Source organism: Cyprinus carpio, chromosome B23 (genome assembly GCF_018340385.1).
Source record: "Cyprinus carpio isolate SPL01 chromosome B23, ASM1834038v1, whole genome shotgun sequence".
Lineage (NCBI taxonomy): Eukaryota > Metazoa > Chordata > Actinopteri > Cypriniformes > Cyprinidae > Cyprinus > Cyprinus carpio.
The window spans coordinates 15,725,457-15,743,081 of record NC_056619.1 but is presented as its reverse complement, the minus strand read 5'-3'; the positions used below and the strand labels follow the sequence as shown (position 1 = coordinate 15,743,081).

Here is a 17,625-nt window from a genome sequence, read left to right as displayed (position 1 = left end):
ATAATAATAATTCCTTATAATAATTCCTCACATTTATATAGTGCTTTTCTGGGCACTCAAAGCACTTTACACAAGGTGGAAGCTCCTCAACAACCACCACTAATATAAATATAAAATAAATGTATAATAAATGTATAACTTTACCCAATATTTCTGTTTCAAGTACATGCTGTTCTTTTTAACTTTCTATTCATCAAATAATCCTGAAAAATGGGAAGTGGTGTAAATGGCTGCAGTAAATTCATGATCACAAGAATAAATTACATTTTAAAATATATTCAATTAAAATATATTCCATTCATTTAATAAAATATTAGAAAGTGAAAGAAACATCTTACAAAAACATTCTTGCCAAACCCAGACTTGTAAAATATATCATAAAATAAATGCACACGTCTGGGTGAGTGAAAGAAACATCTTACAAAAACATTCTTGCCAAACCCAGACTTGTAAAATATATCTTACTTTAAAATAAATGTCACATCATACAATAAGTGTCAATGACAGTAAGTGTTCACATACTTTTTGTATTAAAGAATGCAAGACAAATACATATTTATTTTTGCTTTGTTGTTCTGTTTTTCAGCCTGTGTGGTCAGTTTACAATTCTAATCATGATAAAATGTTTTTTTTTTTTCTTTGCTAGACCTCCCTAATGCTCAGGGTCTAGCTGTAGACTGGGTCTCCAGAAACCTCTTCTGGACCAGCTATGATACGAATAAGAAGCAGATCAATGTTGCGCGCCTGGACGGGTCCTTCAAGAATGCTGTAATCCACGGACTGGACAAGCCTCACTGTTTGGTGCTACATCCTATCCTGGGGTTAGTACAACTACTCACACATGCTCAATTGCTAGTTCAGGCTTAGCATTAGTGCCTTTCTGTCATTTTAGTCTCTTTAGCCTCTTTCGCTCTCAGCTTGTTTAGTAGGCCACATTTGGAGAGGAGCAGATCCCGTGCCAGTGTGTTTCTGGCAGAGATTGTAAAGGGTGTAGATGAGATGAGATGTAGATGGCTCATCAGTGTGAGTTATAGGTTGGACAATATGGATACCAAAAGAAAAAATAAAGAAAAGTGTTACTGTTTAGTCAGTGTTGGGTGTAACGCGTTACTGTAATTAAATTACTTATCTACTGAAAAAGTAAAGTAAGGGATTACTGCTCATTTTTAGGTAATTTAATTGCAGTTACTTATAAAGTATTTGCGTTACATACAGTAAATAATTTCAACAGTTTTAAAATCAATATTGAATTTGAAATCTAAATTTACCTTCTAAAGATAAAATTGAATGTAGTGTCTTTAACCCTCTGCACGCCAGCGCGTTCACTTTCAGTTTTTCCTGATTCACAGAGAAACCTTAAATACTGAGATACAGATAAGACTAAAATCAGTCGAATCTAAAAAGGGCCTACTTTTATTTGTGTACACTGACAATTACAACAAAACATTGTGCTTTTGTAAAATGAACAAAACAAACAGGGTGCAATTTCTGCCGTCTATGTCTCCGTGAGCAACTTTCTACACGTCACAAACTCAGCGAATATTTGGCACAGAGACATGAGAAATATGTATAAAACTAAAGCGATGTCTACTTTTAAATTAACCAGTTTAAATAAAAAAATAAACATTATCAAACTAAATAAACTTAAAGAAACTAAACCCACATCCCTAACAAGGTCTGTTTAGTTGTGCAGTGTCTACTTTTAAATGAACGAATTCAAATCGAAAACTAATATTATCTGATTATATAATCCATATGAAACTAAAACGAGGCACAGTCTGATAAGAAGTTACCGCAAAGTAGGTCTGTTTAGTTGTGCTATCTTACAATCAATATATAGTAAATGTAAGTTAAAGTGTCGCCGATGTGGAGTGGCGATGATGTCTTAAAATGTATGGATAGAGTCTTAAAAAAGGTCTTAAAAGTTATAAAAAGACTAACTACACGGATCATATATATTACTTAAACAAAAAACCTGTACGGATTTTACTAGTTGGGCTTTTCCTGAACATCTTGCCAAACTGAAATGTATTGTTTAACTTTTCTTAAGCTTTTTTGTTATTCAGACTATTTTTATTTGTTAACCAAAGAAGGTTACATTTTTTTTAATAAAATGTTTAAGTATTATAGTTGTTTTAAAGCTAAAAGGCTAAACTATTCTATGTTTGACAAATTAAAAGAATAAAGAGTTTAATTTCTATTAAGGTTTGTAGGGATTTTAAGATGTAGCCTAATTAGCGCTTTGAATAATTAAGTTATTTAGTAACTAAGTTACTTTTCAGACAGAGTAATTAGTAAAGTAATTTAAATACAATATTGATGATGTAATTAGTAATTAATTACTTTTTGAAAGTAACTTACAAAACACTGTGTGTGGCCAATGTGAATCAGATGTGTTTAGTTCCAGTGTGCTAGTTTCTATACGCACCAGTTTCTAATAAATCATTCAGCTGGTTTTTCATTTGTTCTGTGTGTTTTCCCCTCTACAGTGTTTTTGATTACTTAGTGTTTATTTCTTCTCTCACTGGAAGTACTTCAGTGTTTTGAGGCATTCGGTTGACTGAGATGTGAAGACACTTTCCTGGCTTTAATTTTTAATCCAAATCCAAATAAAGCATTACAATGCCTTTTTATGTCCAGAATCTTTAATAAGAGAACCTCAACAAATATGGTGCTCTTTGCAAATAAACAAATATTGGTAACTGAAATTAATAAAATAGTTTTTGCTAATTGAAATAAAGCAGGAATAAAATATAAATATTAGATTTAAAACTTACACAAAAATGAAAAACTAAAACACTAAACAAACTTAAATAAATAAAAGCTATATAGAAATATAATAAAACTAATAAGAATTACAAAAAACTAAATTATTAAAACTTGTTTGAAACGAGAACATAAAATTAAAGCTAATTAAAATATTAAAAGTTAAAATAAAATTATAAGTAAAATATATATAAAAAAACTAATAAGAATGACAGAAGTGCATACAGTTATTAAAACATAAACTAAAATTAAAATAAGAACTGAAATTATAAAACCAAACGCTAATTCAAAATATGAATAAATACTAAAATAGTTATAAATAATACTAAAACATTTGTCACAAATAATTTGCAGATATCTACTTTATGTCAGGACTTAATATTTTTTGCGTATTGTTTACAGGAAGCTCTACTGGCTTGATGGTGACAACATCAGTATGGCCAACATGGACGGCACTAACCACACATTACTGTTCACCAATCAGAAAGGCCCAGTGGGTGAGTGACCTGTCTTGTGTAACTTCTGTTTGCCTAAAGCTAAAAGAAGGCCTTCTGGAGATGATGTTTACACGTTGACTTCTTCCCATGGCAGGTCTGTCCATAGACTTTTACATGGAGCAGTTGTACTGGATCAGCTCAGGGAACAGCACCATTAACCGCTGTAAGCTGGATGGTTCCGGACTGGAGATCATTGAGGGTGTTAAAGGAAAACTCACCAAAGCTACAGCCCTCGCTATCATGGGTGAGTCAGCACCATCAATCTGTTTCCAATGCAACAGAAACTAAAACTTTGTGATGTAACTCACTGAACTGAAGTTTGTCTAACTTTATTGTGACTTGTGAAGTGTTTCTGTTTAGTATGAATGATGTGAGACTACAGCTCTTAAAAATTCTTCCACAATACTAGATGCCGGTGCATTCCGAAAAACCATAATTGTGATTTTGTGAACAATGTTCATAGAGTTCACTGCATTGTAAAACCCATTTGAGATAAGTGACTGACCTCTTATGTTTTATGTGTAGGAGATAAGTTGTGGTGGGCCGATCAGGGCACAGATCAGATTGGTACATGTGACAAGAGCGATGGAGGCAACTGGAAGGTTCTCCGAAATAACACTTCACCCATGATGCATATGAAGATCTACAATGAGACTGTGCATCAGCTAGGTGTGTTTTTATATTTATATTGATTATGTAACCCTAAAATGGACTTTGGCCCCATAAATGAATATGCAAGTGAAAAGGAGAAATTACTCCTTATAAAATTACTAATTTTTAAAAGGAAAATGTGTTGTTATTTTTTAAATAAAACCATTAATTTCATTAATTTGTTTTTAATTAAATGCATTAATTTTAAAATTATTAGTATTTTTATTATTATTATTGGTGTGGTTTTTATTGGTGTTACTTAACTAAATATTCAATTTGATGTTAAAATAGATCACATAATCAAAAAGGAATTTCTGGATTGTCAGATGGCAAAACAGATTAAATATTTGTTGTAATAGAGGATAATTCGTTTAAATTAGTACTTAAAATATAATGTAAAGGGGTCATATGATGCGATTTAAAATTTTCCTTTCTCTTTGGAGTGTTACAAGCTCTTGGTGAATAAAGAAGATCAAAGAAGTTGCAAAGGCTAAAGTCTTAAATCCAAAGAGATATTCTTTATAAAAGTTGAGACTTGTCCACGCCCCCCTGAAATGGCTCGTTCTAACACGCCCCCACATATCTACATCAGTATGTGGGAAGATTTGCATAACGCCGCCCAGATGTTCACGCAAAGAAAAAAGGCGTACCTTTTATTCTCGTTGTAGTATTGTTGTTGCCTCCGGCGCTGCTTATTCGTATAGACGCTGTATGTTTCACTGTGAAAGCGAAACTACTTTGTTTTTGCCTTCCAAAAGAAGACACGACTAGAAATCATGTTTATATCAGGTTTAAAATGGGTTTTATGCTTATGTCTCGTCGCTCCAGCCGGACAACGCCTCACAATATGTTGATGCGTAACATTTCTGTCACACGCTTGACGCATTCGGCCAATCACAACGCGCTGGATGTTTGGCCAATCAACAGCACACCTCGCTTTTCAGAGTGATGAGCCTTGTGATAATCGACGCTTTTCAGAAGGCGGGGCATAGAGGAGCAACAATAATGAACAGTATGTGGAAAATAATGTGTTTTTTTTTACCTTAAACCACATAAACACATTTTATTACACCAAATACACAAAATAATGTTCATTTAGCAGCATCATATGACCCCTTTAATGTTATTTATATTGATTAGTGACTTTGTCCCTTTAAATTCATTTGGAGGTAAAAATTTGATATTCTTTATAAATTACAAGTTTAAAAGGAAAATTGTTTTTATAATGTTTAATTAAGCTAATGAGTCATATTAAGTTGTTAATTTAAAAATATAATGAATAACAACAACTATTATTATTATTATTATTATCATTATTATTTAATTTCAATTAAATGTGAAAATAGTTCACATAATCAAAGGGGAATTCCTAGGTTGTCAGATGACAAGACAGATTACATATAATTATTATAGTAGGTCTTATTTTGATTAATGCTTAAAATGAATACAGATATAAAAAAATAAATAAAAAAAATGCAAACTATTAACCAAAGATGATACCATTTGGATGTGTCTGATATCTACTATAGGTACCAACCTCTGCAGTAAGAACAATGGCGACTGCTCTCAGCTTTGCTTGCCAACTTCACCAACTACAAGAGCCTGCATGTGTACGGCTGGATATAGTCTGAAGAGTGGCCAACAGTCCTGTGAAGGCAAGATCTCATACAAACATCACTAATGTACAACATTTGCTTTCACATGACCACATTGTAACATTGTGTGTATGGCACTTCTGTATAAAGGCATGGGCTCGTTTTTGCTCTACTCTGTGCACGAGGGCATCCGTGGCGTTCCTCTGGACCCGTCAGATAAATCTGATGCCCTGGTACCTGTGTCAGGCACCTCTCTTGCTGTGGGGATTGACTTCCATGCTGGTGAGTATGCAAATATCTTTTATGTACAAATATTCAGTCTGAGAACTGCTCTGAATGCAGCTAACTTGAGGTGTTTTGTGCTTCTTTTGCCCTGTAGAGAATGACACCATCTACTGGGTTGACATGGGCCTTAGCACTATTAGCCGAGCCAAGAGAGACCAGACCTGGAGGGAGGACATTGTGACCAATGGCATTGGACGTGTGGAAGGCATCACCGTGGACTGGATTGCAGGTGTGCAAATGTGCAAACACACAATTAAAAGTGCATTCTATATCCATGCATCTAACACATTGTGTTGTTTTGTATAAATAGGCAACATCTATTGGACTGATCAAGGCTTTGATGTGATTGAGGTGGCCAGACTCAATGGCTCCTTCCGCTATGTGGTCATCTCTCAGGGTCTGGACAAACCTCGTGCCATTACTGTACATCCAGAGAAAGGGTGAGGGAATGAGTCTGTATTTTAAGTGAAGATGGGGAATGTGTGCCTATGAACATGAGAAAACTGTGTATGATCTCATGATCTTAGACTCAAGTATTTGTGTGTCCAGGTATCTGTTCTGGACGGAGTGGGGTCAGTATCCGCGTATTGAAAGATCTCGTCTGGACGGTTCTGAGAGAGTAGTTCTTGTCAATGTCAGCATCAGCTGGCCCAATGGCATCTCCATTGATTACCAGGTTTGTACATAAACACATTGTGCCTCTTTCGCAGAACAAGTACCAGATTTAATTGCTAATCAACTTTTATTATTATTATTATTAAGATTTTTTTTTTATGCTGTTTTTTTTTACTTTCTCTTCATTAAAGAATCTATACAAAATATATAATGTTTTCCATAAAAAAAATATTAAGCAGCTGTTTCAACATTAATAGATCAGTTTCTTGAGCATCAAATTAACATATTAGAACAATTTCTGAAGGATCATGTAACACATAAGACTTAAGTAATGGTTGCTGAAAATTCAGCTTTGCCATCACGGGAATAAAATACATTTGATAATATATTGGCGTAAGCAGTTATTTTAAACTTTTTAAAAAAGATTTTAAAATGTAGTTTTGAACAATAAAAAAACAAACAAACAAAAAAAAATCTTAACCCCAGACTATTGGATGGTAGTGTTTATTTCCTTTAATTTTTATTTTAATTAATAAATAAAAAATAAATGAAAATACAAATGTATTCTAGCAATGAAACCACAACAGTGTGGTACAGTAAGTGTTATGTAACTAATTTTGTACAATGTGTAGGAGGGCCTGCTGTATTGGTGTGATGCACGTACAGACAAAATTGAGCGCATAAATCTGGAGACTGGAGAAAACCGTGAGCTGGTGCTGTCTAGTAACAACATGGACATGTTTGCTGTTTCTGTGTTTGAGGACTACATCTACTGGAGTGACAGGTGCCAACACATTACTCCTTTACTATTGCTTATTATTACCCCTTTTTAACTGGACCCTTTTATTCATATTAATTTATGTTCTCAAAGGTTTTTATATCTTGCTATTGCAGTGGATTTTACAGGTAATGAGCTTTTTATCTTCTCCCGTTTCCAATAGGACACATGCCAATGGCTCCATCAAGAGAGGAAACAAGGACAACGCCACAGACATGGTGCATCTGAGAACAGGCATTGGTGTACAGCTCAAAGACATTAAAGTCTTCAACCGTGCAAGACAGCAAGGTGTGTGTCCTCCTGAAACGTGCTATAAAGAGCTTTTTTTTATTTTTACTATATAGCAAGGGTTTCCTATCATAAGGACCCCTCCACCCAGGGTTTTAGCCAACCAAGAGACCCTAGTGTATAAAAAGTTGGATTTTAACAATAGCAACTGTGTTCTTTTTAATATCTTAATATTGTTTGCAGGTACCAACATCTGTAAAGTGAACAATGGTGGGTGTGAACAGCTGTGTCTGTACCGGGGTAATGGCAATCGTACCTGCGCCTGCGCACACGGCATGCTGGCGGAGGATGGCCACAGCTGCAGGGATTACGATGGCTACCTCCTCTACTCGGAGCGCACGATACTAAAGAGCATTCACCTATCAGATGAAACAAACCTCAATGCTCCCATTAAACCCTTTGAAGACCCAGAGCACATGAAGAACGTCATCGCCCTTACCTTTGACTACAGGGGTGGTGGTGGAAAGGGAGCCAACCGGATCTTCTACAGCGACATTCACTTTGGCAACATTCAGCAGATCAGCGACGACGGCTCTGATCGCAAGACCATAGTGGAGAGTAAGTGCCAATTCCTTTCATTCATTGTTTTATTGCTCTGTTTTGCACACACCATCTGGATGTGGCTAACAGCAATACTAAGAGTGAGAAATGATAATGAACCAAGTACTTGAAAAATAAATGCTATTTTAATTGGGAAAATACAGACTTTATTCAGCAACAGTGCAATTGATCAGAAGTGACTGTAAAGACTTGCACTGTTATAAAAGATTTATATTTCAAATAAATGCTGTTATTTTGAACTTTCTATTCATCCCTAGTTGTAAAATTGTGTAAAATAGTTTCATGGTTTCCACAAAAATATTAAGCAGCACAACTATTTTCAACATTGAGCATCAAATCAACATTAGAATGTTTTCTGAATGATCATGTGACATTGAAAACTTGAAATAATGCTGAAAATGTAGCTATGCCATCACAGGAATATATTACATTGTTAAAATATTACAATAAAAAACACTTATTCAAAATGTTAATAATATTTCACAGTATTAATATTTTATTTTCGCAATATTTTAACTGTATTTTTGATCAGATAAATGCAGCCTTAGTTTGCATAAGAGAGTTGTTTCAAAACCTTCTTTTCAGAAAAATTCTTCCAAATCTTACCAACCCAAAACTTTGGAAAAGGAATATATAGTATATATGTATATTTCTGCCAATTAAACATGGTCATTATTTAGAAATATTTGCAATTGGATAATCAGGTATTTTAGAGATAATCACAATCAAGTACAAAAAAGAAATTAATAACAAATAGTATAAAAAAACAAGTAGTAAGAACACAAGTAACATTTAGTAACAATGCAAGCATTGAAAAAAACAACACACAAAACACAAAACCAATCATTAAAAAATTAAACATCCATCCTTATATACCATCTATAATAAATCACAAAAAAAGTAAACAAGTAAAGAAAGCAAAAATATGTTTTCATCAATGGTTTCAAATATATTAAAAGTCTGACATGGACATTTCTAATCACTAAAGTACATTTCTTAACAATATATGATATAGTAAAGATCTGTTATAACATAAAATCACCGAAGTGTTCACAGGTAATTCAGGCTCTATATCTGGCAGAACAAATCAATGTAGTATAACATATGTCTAATATTTATTGTCTTTATCTCATTACACTATTAGTCCCATTACTGGTTTTGTCTTTTACAGCAGAAGCACATTAAATGCTTCTGCATGGTCCGGGACTTTATCCTCATGGTTGGGGAGGGGTGTCCAGCTCCACAGGGTTAAAGGGCTCCACTATGGCGCTTCCTGGACACATAATGCACCTGCAACCTTTGCAGCACACCCGTCCCAATGTCAGCAGCTCTCGACGAAATTAGTTTGACATGAAAGCATAGAGCAGAGGATTGGCTACAGCCGAGGAGCTTGCTAACAGCCGGGCAATAATGGCGAAGTTGAGATGTTGTGCTGGTATATTGCTATTATTGTTAGCGATGAGCAAGAACATGAGGATGTAGGATGGCAACCAGCAGATGGTGAAGACTAACACCAACAGGATCGACGTCTTGGTCACCTGGTTCTGGTAGCGCTCCAGTTGCGGCGCAGTACCTTGCAGTCGCGTCCTTCGTAGGAAGCTGTAGAGTTTGATGTACATGACGACGATGATGATCAGAGGGAAGGCAAAGCTGAACAGGAACAGAATGGTACTGTAGACCAACTGGCTGAGGTCTGATAGAAATGCAAAGCAAAGGATGGGTGCAGTCCTCAATTGGCGGAAAGCGAACTGAGGTGCTGCAAGAGCCACAGCCGGCACCCACATGAGAATCACAGTAACCGGCAGCCAGCGGCGCATTCGGAAACGATACGTCCAAGTGGGGTACACCACAATCAGGTAGCGTGTTACCGCTAATGCAGCTAGAGTGAATACGCTCGCCGAGTTACAGGCCACTCCCAGGAAGCTGATGACTTTGCATAGGATGCTGCTGAAGGGCCAGTAGCCCAGTGCTATAGCGGCACTGTGGAAGGGCAGGCAAACGAGCAGCAGTAGATCCGAAAAACTCAAGGCTAAAAGTAACATATCTGTCCCTTGAAGAGACTGGAGTCCATTTTTCCTCCTCCGTCCGGTCAGGATGTAGATGACCAGCGAGTGTCCCACCAGCCCGATCAGCATGACTATTACGTCCAGAGTGGGAGCTAAGACCCGTGTTAGTTCCCAGCTCAGACTCCCACAGTCATGGCTAATATTCATACTGAACACACTGAAGAGCAATTTACTGAAGTGTGGGATGGCATACGTTCAAACTCCAGATGAAGATCGCCGTCTGCTTCAGGCTAATAATTAGCCCTTTTGAGAGTTAATAACTTCATCACATGGCAAAGCATCATTGGGGTGTTTACTCCAAGAAATAAAGGCAGTCTCTGCTGGGGTGGTTGTTAGTGTTTAGCATTAGCATTTAGCAATATATCCTCCTAGGAAGTTAAGAATTCATGTTAAGACTTTTTTTCTGGTACATAGAGGACATTTAAAAATAAATAAACAAATAAATAATATATGTATTATTAATAAATATGCATACATAAATTATATATATATATATATATATATATATATATATAGTTTGTCACGCACGGATTGTGTATGAAAGGTACACCCACACACACTTTATAATTAAGTTTGTCACGCACGGATTGTGTATGAAAGGTAATGCAGCTGGGTCACTGCAGTCAGTTAGTTATCATTAGGCTTCATAATTTCACATTTAATAATATAGAACAAATCAAGTGAGCTTTAGCAATAACCAATCAAATATCTAGGGACTACAATGCTAATTTCTATCATCAAATATTCTTTAAAAAAAGGAATAAATAGTCAGTATGTAATAATAATTTAATATAACATAATATAATAGATTCAAGTAGAATCAAGTATAAATTGGTATATTATATTATATTATATTATATTATATTATATTATATTATATTATATTATTATGAACCTATTGGATTTGTATGCTGGCAACATTTTTCAGTGTTATTTTAATATTATTTATATACTATTTATTTGTTATTAATATTTTGAATTAGCTTTTGTTTTTCTTTTTTCGCTTTTTTTATTTTTTTTTTAGTAAATTTACTTTTTAATTGTACCTTTATTTCAGATTTAGAAATTCTGTACTTCAACTCAAATTTATTTTATTTCAGTTAGTTGTCAAGGCAACATTTAGCGAAAATTTGTAATTTATTTTAGGTTTATTTTAATTAACAGACATTATTTAAATGAACAGAAACAATTTTTATTAATGCAGCCAAAGTCTTCCAGTATTACCATAACCATTTGTATTTCATCATTTGTAATGTGAAAACAGTTCCTTTCACATGGGATCACTATTAAACTTCATCTCGTATTTGAAATTATGGAAGGTGCTTACCTTACGGCCAGCCATGATTGCTGTTTGCTTGTATTGATTGAGTGAAACCAGGCAACCTTGCAAAACGCGATTCCCTGCATCTGTCAATGGCTGCTACATTACAAACTGTCGATTCTACTTGAATCTAAGTGCCCAATGCAACTTTCCTTTTATGATCAATTAAATGACTCTCCAGATTCATTCCAAGTCCTTTAGTTTGGCTGTTCCAGGACTTTGTCCTTCTGCTGCAAGGAAAACAAGACGACTGTCCTCGGTCTAATGCGAGATTTCTCTCGCAGGGGTGGAGAAGTAGTAGTAGGAGGAACGACTAACACCAGACACCATAACGATCCTCCTGACCTCCAAGTTCAAAGTACAGTGGGTGGTTGTTCAGGTATCATCATCTAATACATCGATTGTCAGGTTTACTGGCCTTTTCCTAGAACAACGTAGTTTCTGTGATGATGACATCTCATCTCTCAATTATCTCAATCACCCAATTACCTAAATACTCATTTGTCCTAAAGAATCATTATTTTTTACATAACAAAAATAAACATTTAGCAAAAGTAAACACCTTTTTTATGTTTCCTTCATGGTCTAAAATCAAGCAATCGTTGTCCTAAAGCAGCCATTGGTGTGATGCAGATAGATGCAGCGAAGCCCCTCGTGGGCTCGTAAATTTTGTGGAGGGTGACTATTATTCAGTGTGACTTTGACTCTTTGAGACGGTGCTGACTGAAGCGCATTGCTCCACATTGCTTCTCACCCCAGCGTTGTGTCTGAGACTCTTCCAGCAGTCCTCTCTTTGTGAAAGAACTAGTCACCGTGGTTGAAGAGATTCACCGAGGGAGGGGTCTTGTATGCACAGCCACCCATCCATGAAATGACCGGATGACACTAAGCCACTAAACACACACATGCACCAGCAATAACAGCTATCTCCCAGCACACTGAAACCAACATGCACACGTATCATGGGATTAAACTGTTCACTGGGACAGGATAAGGAGTTTAAAAAGAGATGTTTTGGACTTGGCCTGTGTTAATCATAGAATTGGTTTACTCTATGAAGCTTGGATGACATTAATCCAGTTTGAAGTTATTGCCATCCTTTCCAAGAAGTTCAGATGCCTTTTTTTTGTTTGTTTCATTTTTAGCTATAGTGTGCAGTAGAGTTAGTTTGTTCAAAATAAATACAGTGTGTCTGTGCACAGAATTGACCTATCGGTAAGCCCCTCCCCTCGAATGCAGATAAGCCAATGGCAGTTGAGTATCAGTTGCACGGGGAGAGGAACTCGGACATCTTTAGGTTTCAGTGCCATAGAGAAACGTTGGAAGATCCGAAGCTCTCATCGTTTTTATGGGGTTTATGCTTCAAAAATGGAAAAACTATTACCAATGAATACTTCTAACAGTGATTCCAGGTTTCCTGAGAGGACAGGCAATGGAATTTAATTTATTCTATTTCCTAAACCCAAACAAAAAGGGGCAAAATGTCCCAAAGCATTCACCCCCAATCCCAATGAAGACAAAAACGTTCGTTTTCTGGTTGTCATATAATTAAGTTACAATTTTCATCTGTTCAAGCAGAACATTAATGTCATCTTGTGTTCTAGCAAGGTATCTCTGGCTAAAACTAGCTAACGTTAAAGTTAGTAAGTCCATACAAACCTAAATAGCGGACTGTTCTCGCATCTTGTACAGTGTAGGGCAAAAACACATAAACAAAGGTCAACATTTCACTGTCTCTTCATATTAAACTGTTTAAATGTAAGTTAATTTAAGTGTTGACTCGGGATGTTGTTATCTGAGATCTTGACGAACATAACATAAGGCTTCTCCCGCTTGCATTGTGATCGCTTCCAAATTAATACCCACAATATTTATTTTAAAATCTTTTCTATATCCCTCCACGGCATATTTAAGTCCCACTTGAATGGTGGTCCTTCTGTGTCCAAAATGTATCAAAAAATATACAGGGACAAGGATTTCACACTGACAGCTGTCATTGTAAGACAGTTAGCAACTCCGTTTGTTTGTCTGAGTTCACAATAGTAACTAAGGGGGCGGGTCTTACTGATAGTTCAATTATAATTAAGGAAAACAGATTGGATGCAGTAGAGTTGTTCTTGGATATGAAACAAGCAGTCAGAGCAGGATTCTCTGTATACTTCCTCAGTTTAAGACCATTTTTCTTCTTTTCATTTGAACAGATGTAGGATCAATTGAAGGTTTGGCGTATCACCGGGGTTGGGACACACTTTACTGGACCAGCTACACCACCTCCACCATCACACGGCACACTGTGGACCAGAGTCGCACTGGAGCTTTTGACAGAGACACTGTGGTCACTATGTCCGGGGATGACCACCCCAGAGCCTTTGTTCTGGATGAATGCCAAGAGTATGACCATTGTATATCAAATTTGCCATGATGCAATGCTGTGTTTTGATTATTCTGCTGGGCCTACAATCTCAAGAGTTTGACTCATATTCAGTATGAGCTACGTCCCTACCAAATACTGAACACATTTTTGTTTTTACCGCCAAATTTATATATAATTTTTTTTTTAAAACAGTTTTATTTAAATACATATTTCACAAAACTTAATTTTAGCTTTAACTGCCAGCGTGATGTTCTTATAATTAATGATGACGATAATTAATTCATAATTTTTATTATAAAACAAATCCCCAAAATATCCATTTTTGTAATACTCACATAATTAATTGTAATAATTGATTTATAATTTTAATCATTTATTTTTTGCAATAATTTTATGTTTTATTTATTTAAAAATGGAAATTATTGAATACTTCAATAATGTTTTTATTTAATATTATTATTATTATTTTAATATTTAGTTGTTTTTGTTGTAAGTAGACCTCACATGTCAGTTTCTGTTTTTAAATTCCATTTCTTTCAGCTTGATGTTCTGGACTAACTGGAATGAACAGGCTCCAAGTATCATGCGAGCGTCTCTTTCTGGAGCGAATGTCCTTGTGATCATCGGCAGTAACATCCGCACCCCGAACGGCCTGGCCATCGACCACCGTGCTGAGAAAATCTATTTCTCAGACGCCACATTTGACAAGATAGAGCGATGCGAGTATGATGGCAGTCGACGCTTTGTGAGTTCCTCTCTATTTATGTCTTATTTTTTAAGTTTGTTTATGTGAAAGGAAGAGTTCTTGACTGTTACGTAGTAGATCATGACTCTAAAAGTGCAAAGTTCATGAGCTTGATTCTTAGAGTTCACACACTACTGACAATCTTGTACACCTTGAATTTCTTTGCAAAATGAATGATTGTAAATTGTATCTGTGATTAGGTGGTCCTAAAGAACGAGCCAGTGCATCCTTTCGGTTTGGCAGTGTATGGTGACTATATCTTCTGGACAGACTGGGTGCGCAGAGCTGTGCTCAGAGCTAATAAATATGGCACAGATATGAAAGTCCTACGTGCTGACATTCCTCAACAGCCAATGGGCATCAATGCTGTGGCCAAAGACACCAATAGCTGTAAGTTTTGTACTAAACTGTGTTATAAGAAAAGAGTTACGGCTTAAATATTTTTTCAACATGCCAATATTAGAAATATTATTACTTGCACGAGGTTATTATAGTCTACAGAAGCTAAAACCATAAAAAAAATTGCATTACCTAAATGTTATCTGAAATAAAAATAAGATCTTTTTTATTTCAGCTACTTGACAAGGCAACATTTTTCATTTTTAAAGTTTTAAAATAACTCAATTTAAACTAAAATAAAATAAAGAAATACGTATTTAACAACAAAAACTAATAAAATTGTCAAAATTCTAAAAATTTCTATTAAATTTAAATTCTAATTCAAAAAAACTATAATAGTATCTCAGTGAAACTAAAGTAACACTGCTCTGAAATGGCTTAAACGGGTGAATATTTGTCTATTTATTTATTTATATACTTATTCATTTACACTAGCACACAAAATTGATAGATCTGACACAATTGGTTTTTAACTAATTATGAAAAGGAATGGAACAGATGATGATTTTATGTATTACCCAGCCCCAAAATTCATTTGAAATTGGTAATTTGTGTCTGTAGGTGAATTTTCTCCATGTCTCACCAATAATGGAGGCTGTCAGGACCTGTGTCTGCTCACGTCAGAAGGACGAGTCAACTGCAGCTGCCGTGGAGAGCGCAAACTACTGGGAGACGACACCTGTGTTGGTGAGAGAGACAAACAGGAAGCTAGTGTCTAAAATATAAGCCTGTCCTGTTCTGAACATGCCCCATTAGTTTCCTCTGAAAAGTGAAAGCATATCTCTCTCTGTCTCCCAGCGGAGAACACAACCTGCAACAGCGTGGATGAGTTCGAATGTGGAAACGGCGACTGTATCGACTACAGCCTGACTTGTGACAGTATCGGCCACTGCAAGGACAAGTCTGATGAGAAGCAGTCCTACTGTGGTAAGCATGACACTGCTTCTCGTTCATTGCTTTGTAGTTTTCAGAAACATTTCCAATTTAGAAAGCTTGATATTTGAAGTAGTTTTACATATTAACTCTCTGTTTTTTTGTTTGCAGCGAACCGCATGTGTAAGAAGGGCTACCGGCGCTGCATTAACGGACGATGTATCAAACACATCTCCTGGTGTGACGGCACTGATGACTGTGGAGACGGTTCAGATGAGCTGCCGTGCAACAGTAAGTTTTTTTTGAGTGGTTGACTAGAAAACGTGCAGCTGTAATAGTTCCTCACTGTATCCATCTCTGGTTACTTCAGTGACTCTGTGCAGTGCTGCTGAGTTCCAGTGCAAAGACGGTTCCTGCATCACTAACTCTAGTCGCTGTAATCAGGTGGTGGACTGTGAGGACGCCAGTGATGAGATGAACTGCAGTAAGTATTAATCGAAAAATATCTGGTCTGGTAACCAAACCAAAAGGTTGCAGGTTATTCTCTGGAACGGATACAATCTTCCTGTACATTCTCTTTCAGGCCCAACTGATTGCTCCAGTTACTATCTGCTTGGAGTGAAGGGTGTGACCTTTGAGCGCTGTGAGTTCACTACACTCTGCTACGCCCCCTCCTGGCGCTGTGATGGCTCCAATGACTGCGGAGACTTCTCCGATGAAAGAAGCTGTCCCGGTCAGACTCTTCACACATCAGCATGCACTGACACATCCTCTCATTCTCACAGCAAATATAATGTGTGATACTGCATAATGAAACTGACCTTTCACTTTCTTTCCCACAGAGAAAAGGAAGCATAAGTGTCCGGTGAACTTCTTTGCGTGTCCGAGCGGCCGCTGTATTCCCATGAGCTGGACCTGTGACAAAGAGAACGACTGTGAGAATGGAGCGGATGAGTCTCACTGTGGTTAGTGAACATCTCTCAGACTTTTCACAAGATTAATTTACATTTTTCTATATACAATAATACAATTGTACAATAACAATAATAATATATAATTTTTATATATATATATTTATATGCATTTATTTGTATTTTATGTTATTATAAAATGATTTTTTTATGTTATTTGACACAATTCTGGTTCATTTCTGACCCTGACGACAGCTGCACCTAATAATCAAGTTATGATATTTCGATTCTTTGACAATGAGTTTGTTTACTCTTGTTTTCTCAGATAAGTTCTGTGCATCAAATCAGTTTGAGTGTGGGAACCATCGCTGTATCTCCAAATCCTGGGTGTGTGATGGTGCTGATGACTGTGGAGACGGCACTGATGAGGACAGCAAATGCAGTGAGTCACGTTTTAACTTACATCAACAAAGAAAGCTCTGACCCCAAATAAACCGGGTTTATCCTCACTGCAAGTGAACCCATACTTAATGCGTTCTGGGTCAAAATTTCACCTTTGTTCATGGTTTTTGAGGATGTCACGCAATCTGTCGATGTTAGCATCAGTTTAAATTTGGCGAGTTACCAACGGAAGAATTTGCGCCACCGTTGAGTTTGTTTGGATGCACCGCATTTGACGTCAACAGAAAAATGGTAGTGTTTTGCCCGTTTTAAAAGCTTTTTGTCGTCATTTGTTTACATCAAGTTTTTCCAGACCTGTATGAGTTTTTTTTTTTATTTCTTCTGTTAAGCACAAATGAAGATATTTTAAAGAATTTTGGTAACCAAACACTTGATAGTAGCCACTGGAAAAAATACTATGGAAGTCAGTGGCTACCAACATTCAGTTTTTGTCTTTAT

The 17,625-nt window shown here is 36.1% G+C and overlaps 2 protein-coding genes across 3 annotated transcripts in view; one reads left to right on the top strand and one right to left on the bottom strand.

Annotated features, from left to right (window-relative positions):
* The window catches only part of LOC109071622 (low-density lipoprotein receptor-related protein 1-like), a 119,774-nt gene that overhangs the window by 81,496 nt on the left and 20,653 nt on the right, over positions 1-17,625 (top strand). For both annotated transcript variants that reach the window (XM_042751412.1, XM_042751411.1), the window contains exons 30-51: positions 647-821; positions 3,169-3,263; positions 3,358-3,507; positions 3,789-3,932; positions 5,444-5,569; positions 5,660-5,791; positions 5,889-6,023; positions 6,105-6,234; positions 6,344-6,470; positions 7,042-7,193; positions 7,351-7,475; positions 7,659-8,033; positions 13,625-13,814; positions 14,338-14,542; positions 14,743-14,932; positions 15,503-15,628; positions 15,740-15,868; positions 15,986-16,105; positions 16,185-16,298; positions 16,398-16,547; positions 16,657-16,779; positions 17,051-17,167. In XM_042751412.1, coding sequence (XP_042607346.1) covers positions 647-821; positions 3,169-3,263; positions 3,358-3,507; positions 3,789-3,932; positions 5,444-5,569; positions 5,660-5,791; positions 5,889-6,023; positions 6,105-6,234; positions 6,344-6,470; positions 7,042-7,193; positions 7,351-7,475; positions 7,659-8,033; positions 13,625-13,814; positions 14,338-14,542; positions 14,743-14,932; positions 15,503-15,628; positions 15,740-15,868; positions 15,986-16,105; positions 16,185-16,298; positions 16,398-16,547; positions 16,657-16,779; positions 17,051-17,167 — 3,330 coding nt within the window. The remainder of the gene's footprint in view (positions 1-646; positions 822-3,168; positions 3,264-3,357; positions 3,508-3,788; positions 3,933-5,443; positions 5,570-5,659; positions 5,792-5,888; positions 6,024-6,104; positions 6,235-6,343; positions 6,471-7,041; positions 7,194-7,350; positions 7,476-7,658; positions 8,034-13,624; positions 13,815-14,337; positions 14,543-14,742; positions 14,933-15,502; positions 15,629-15,739; positions 15,869-15,985; positions 16,106-16,184; positions 16,299-16,397; positions 16,548-16,656; positions 16,780-17,050; positions 17,168-17,625) is intronic.
* On the bottom strand, positions 9,093-10,453 carry LOC122142032 (galanin receptor type 2-like). Its single transcript, XM_042751472.1, has one exon. The coding sequence runs from the start codon at positions 10,247-10,249 to the stop codon at positions 9,377-9,379; it is 873 nt and encodes a 290-aa protein (XP_042607406.1). The 5' UTR covers positions 10,250-10,453; the 3' UTR covers positions 9,093-9,376.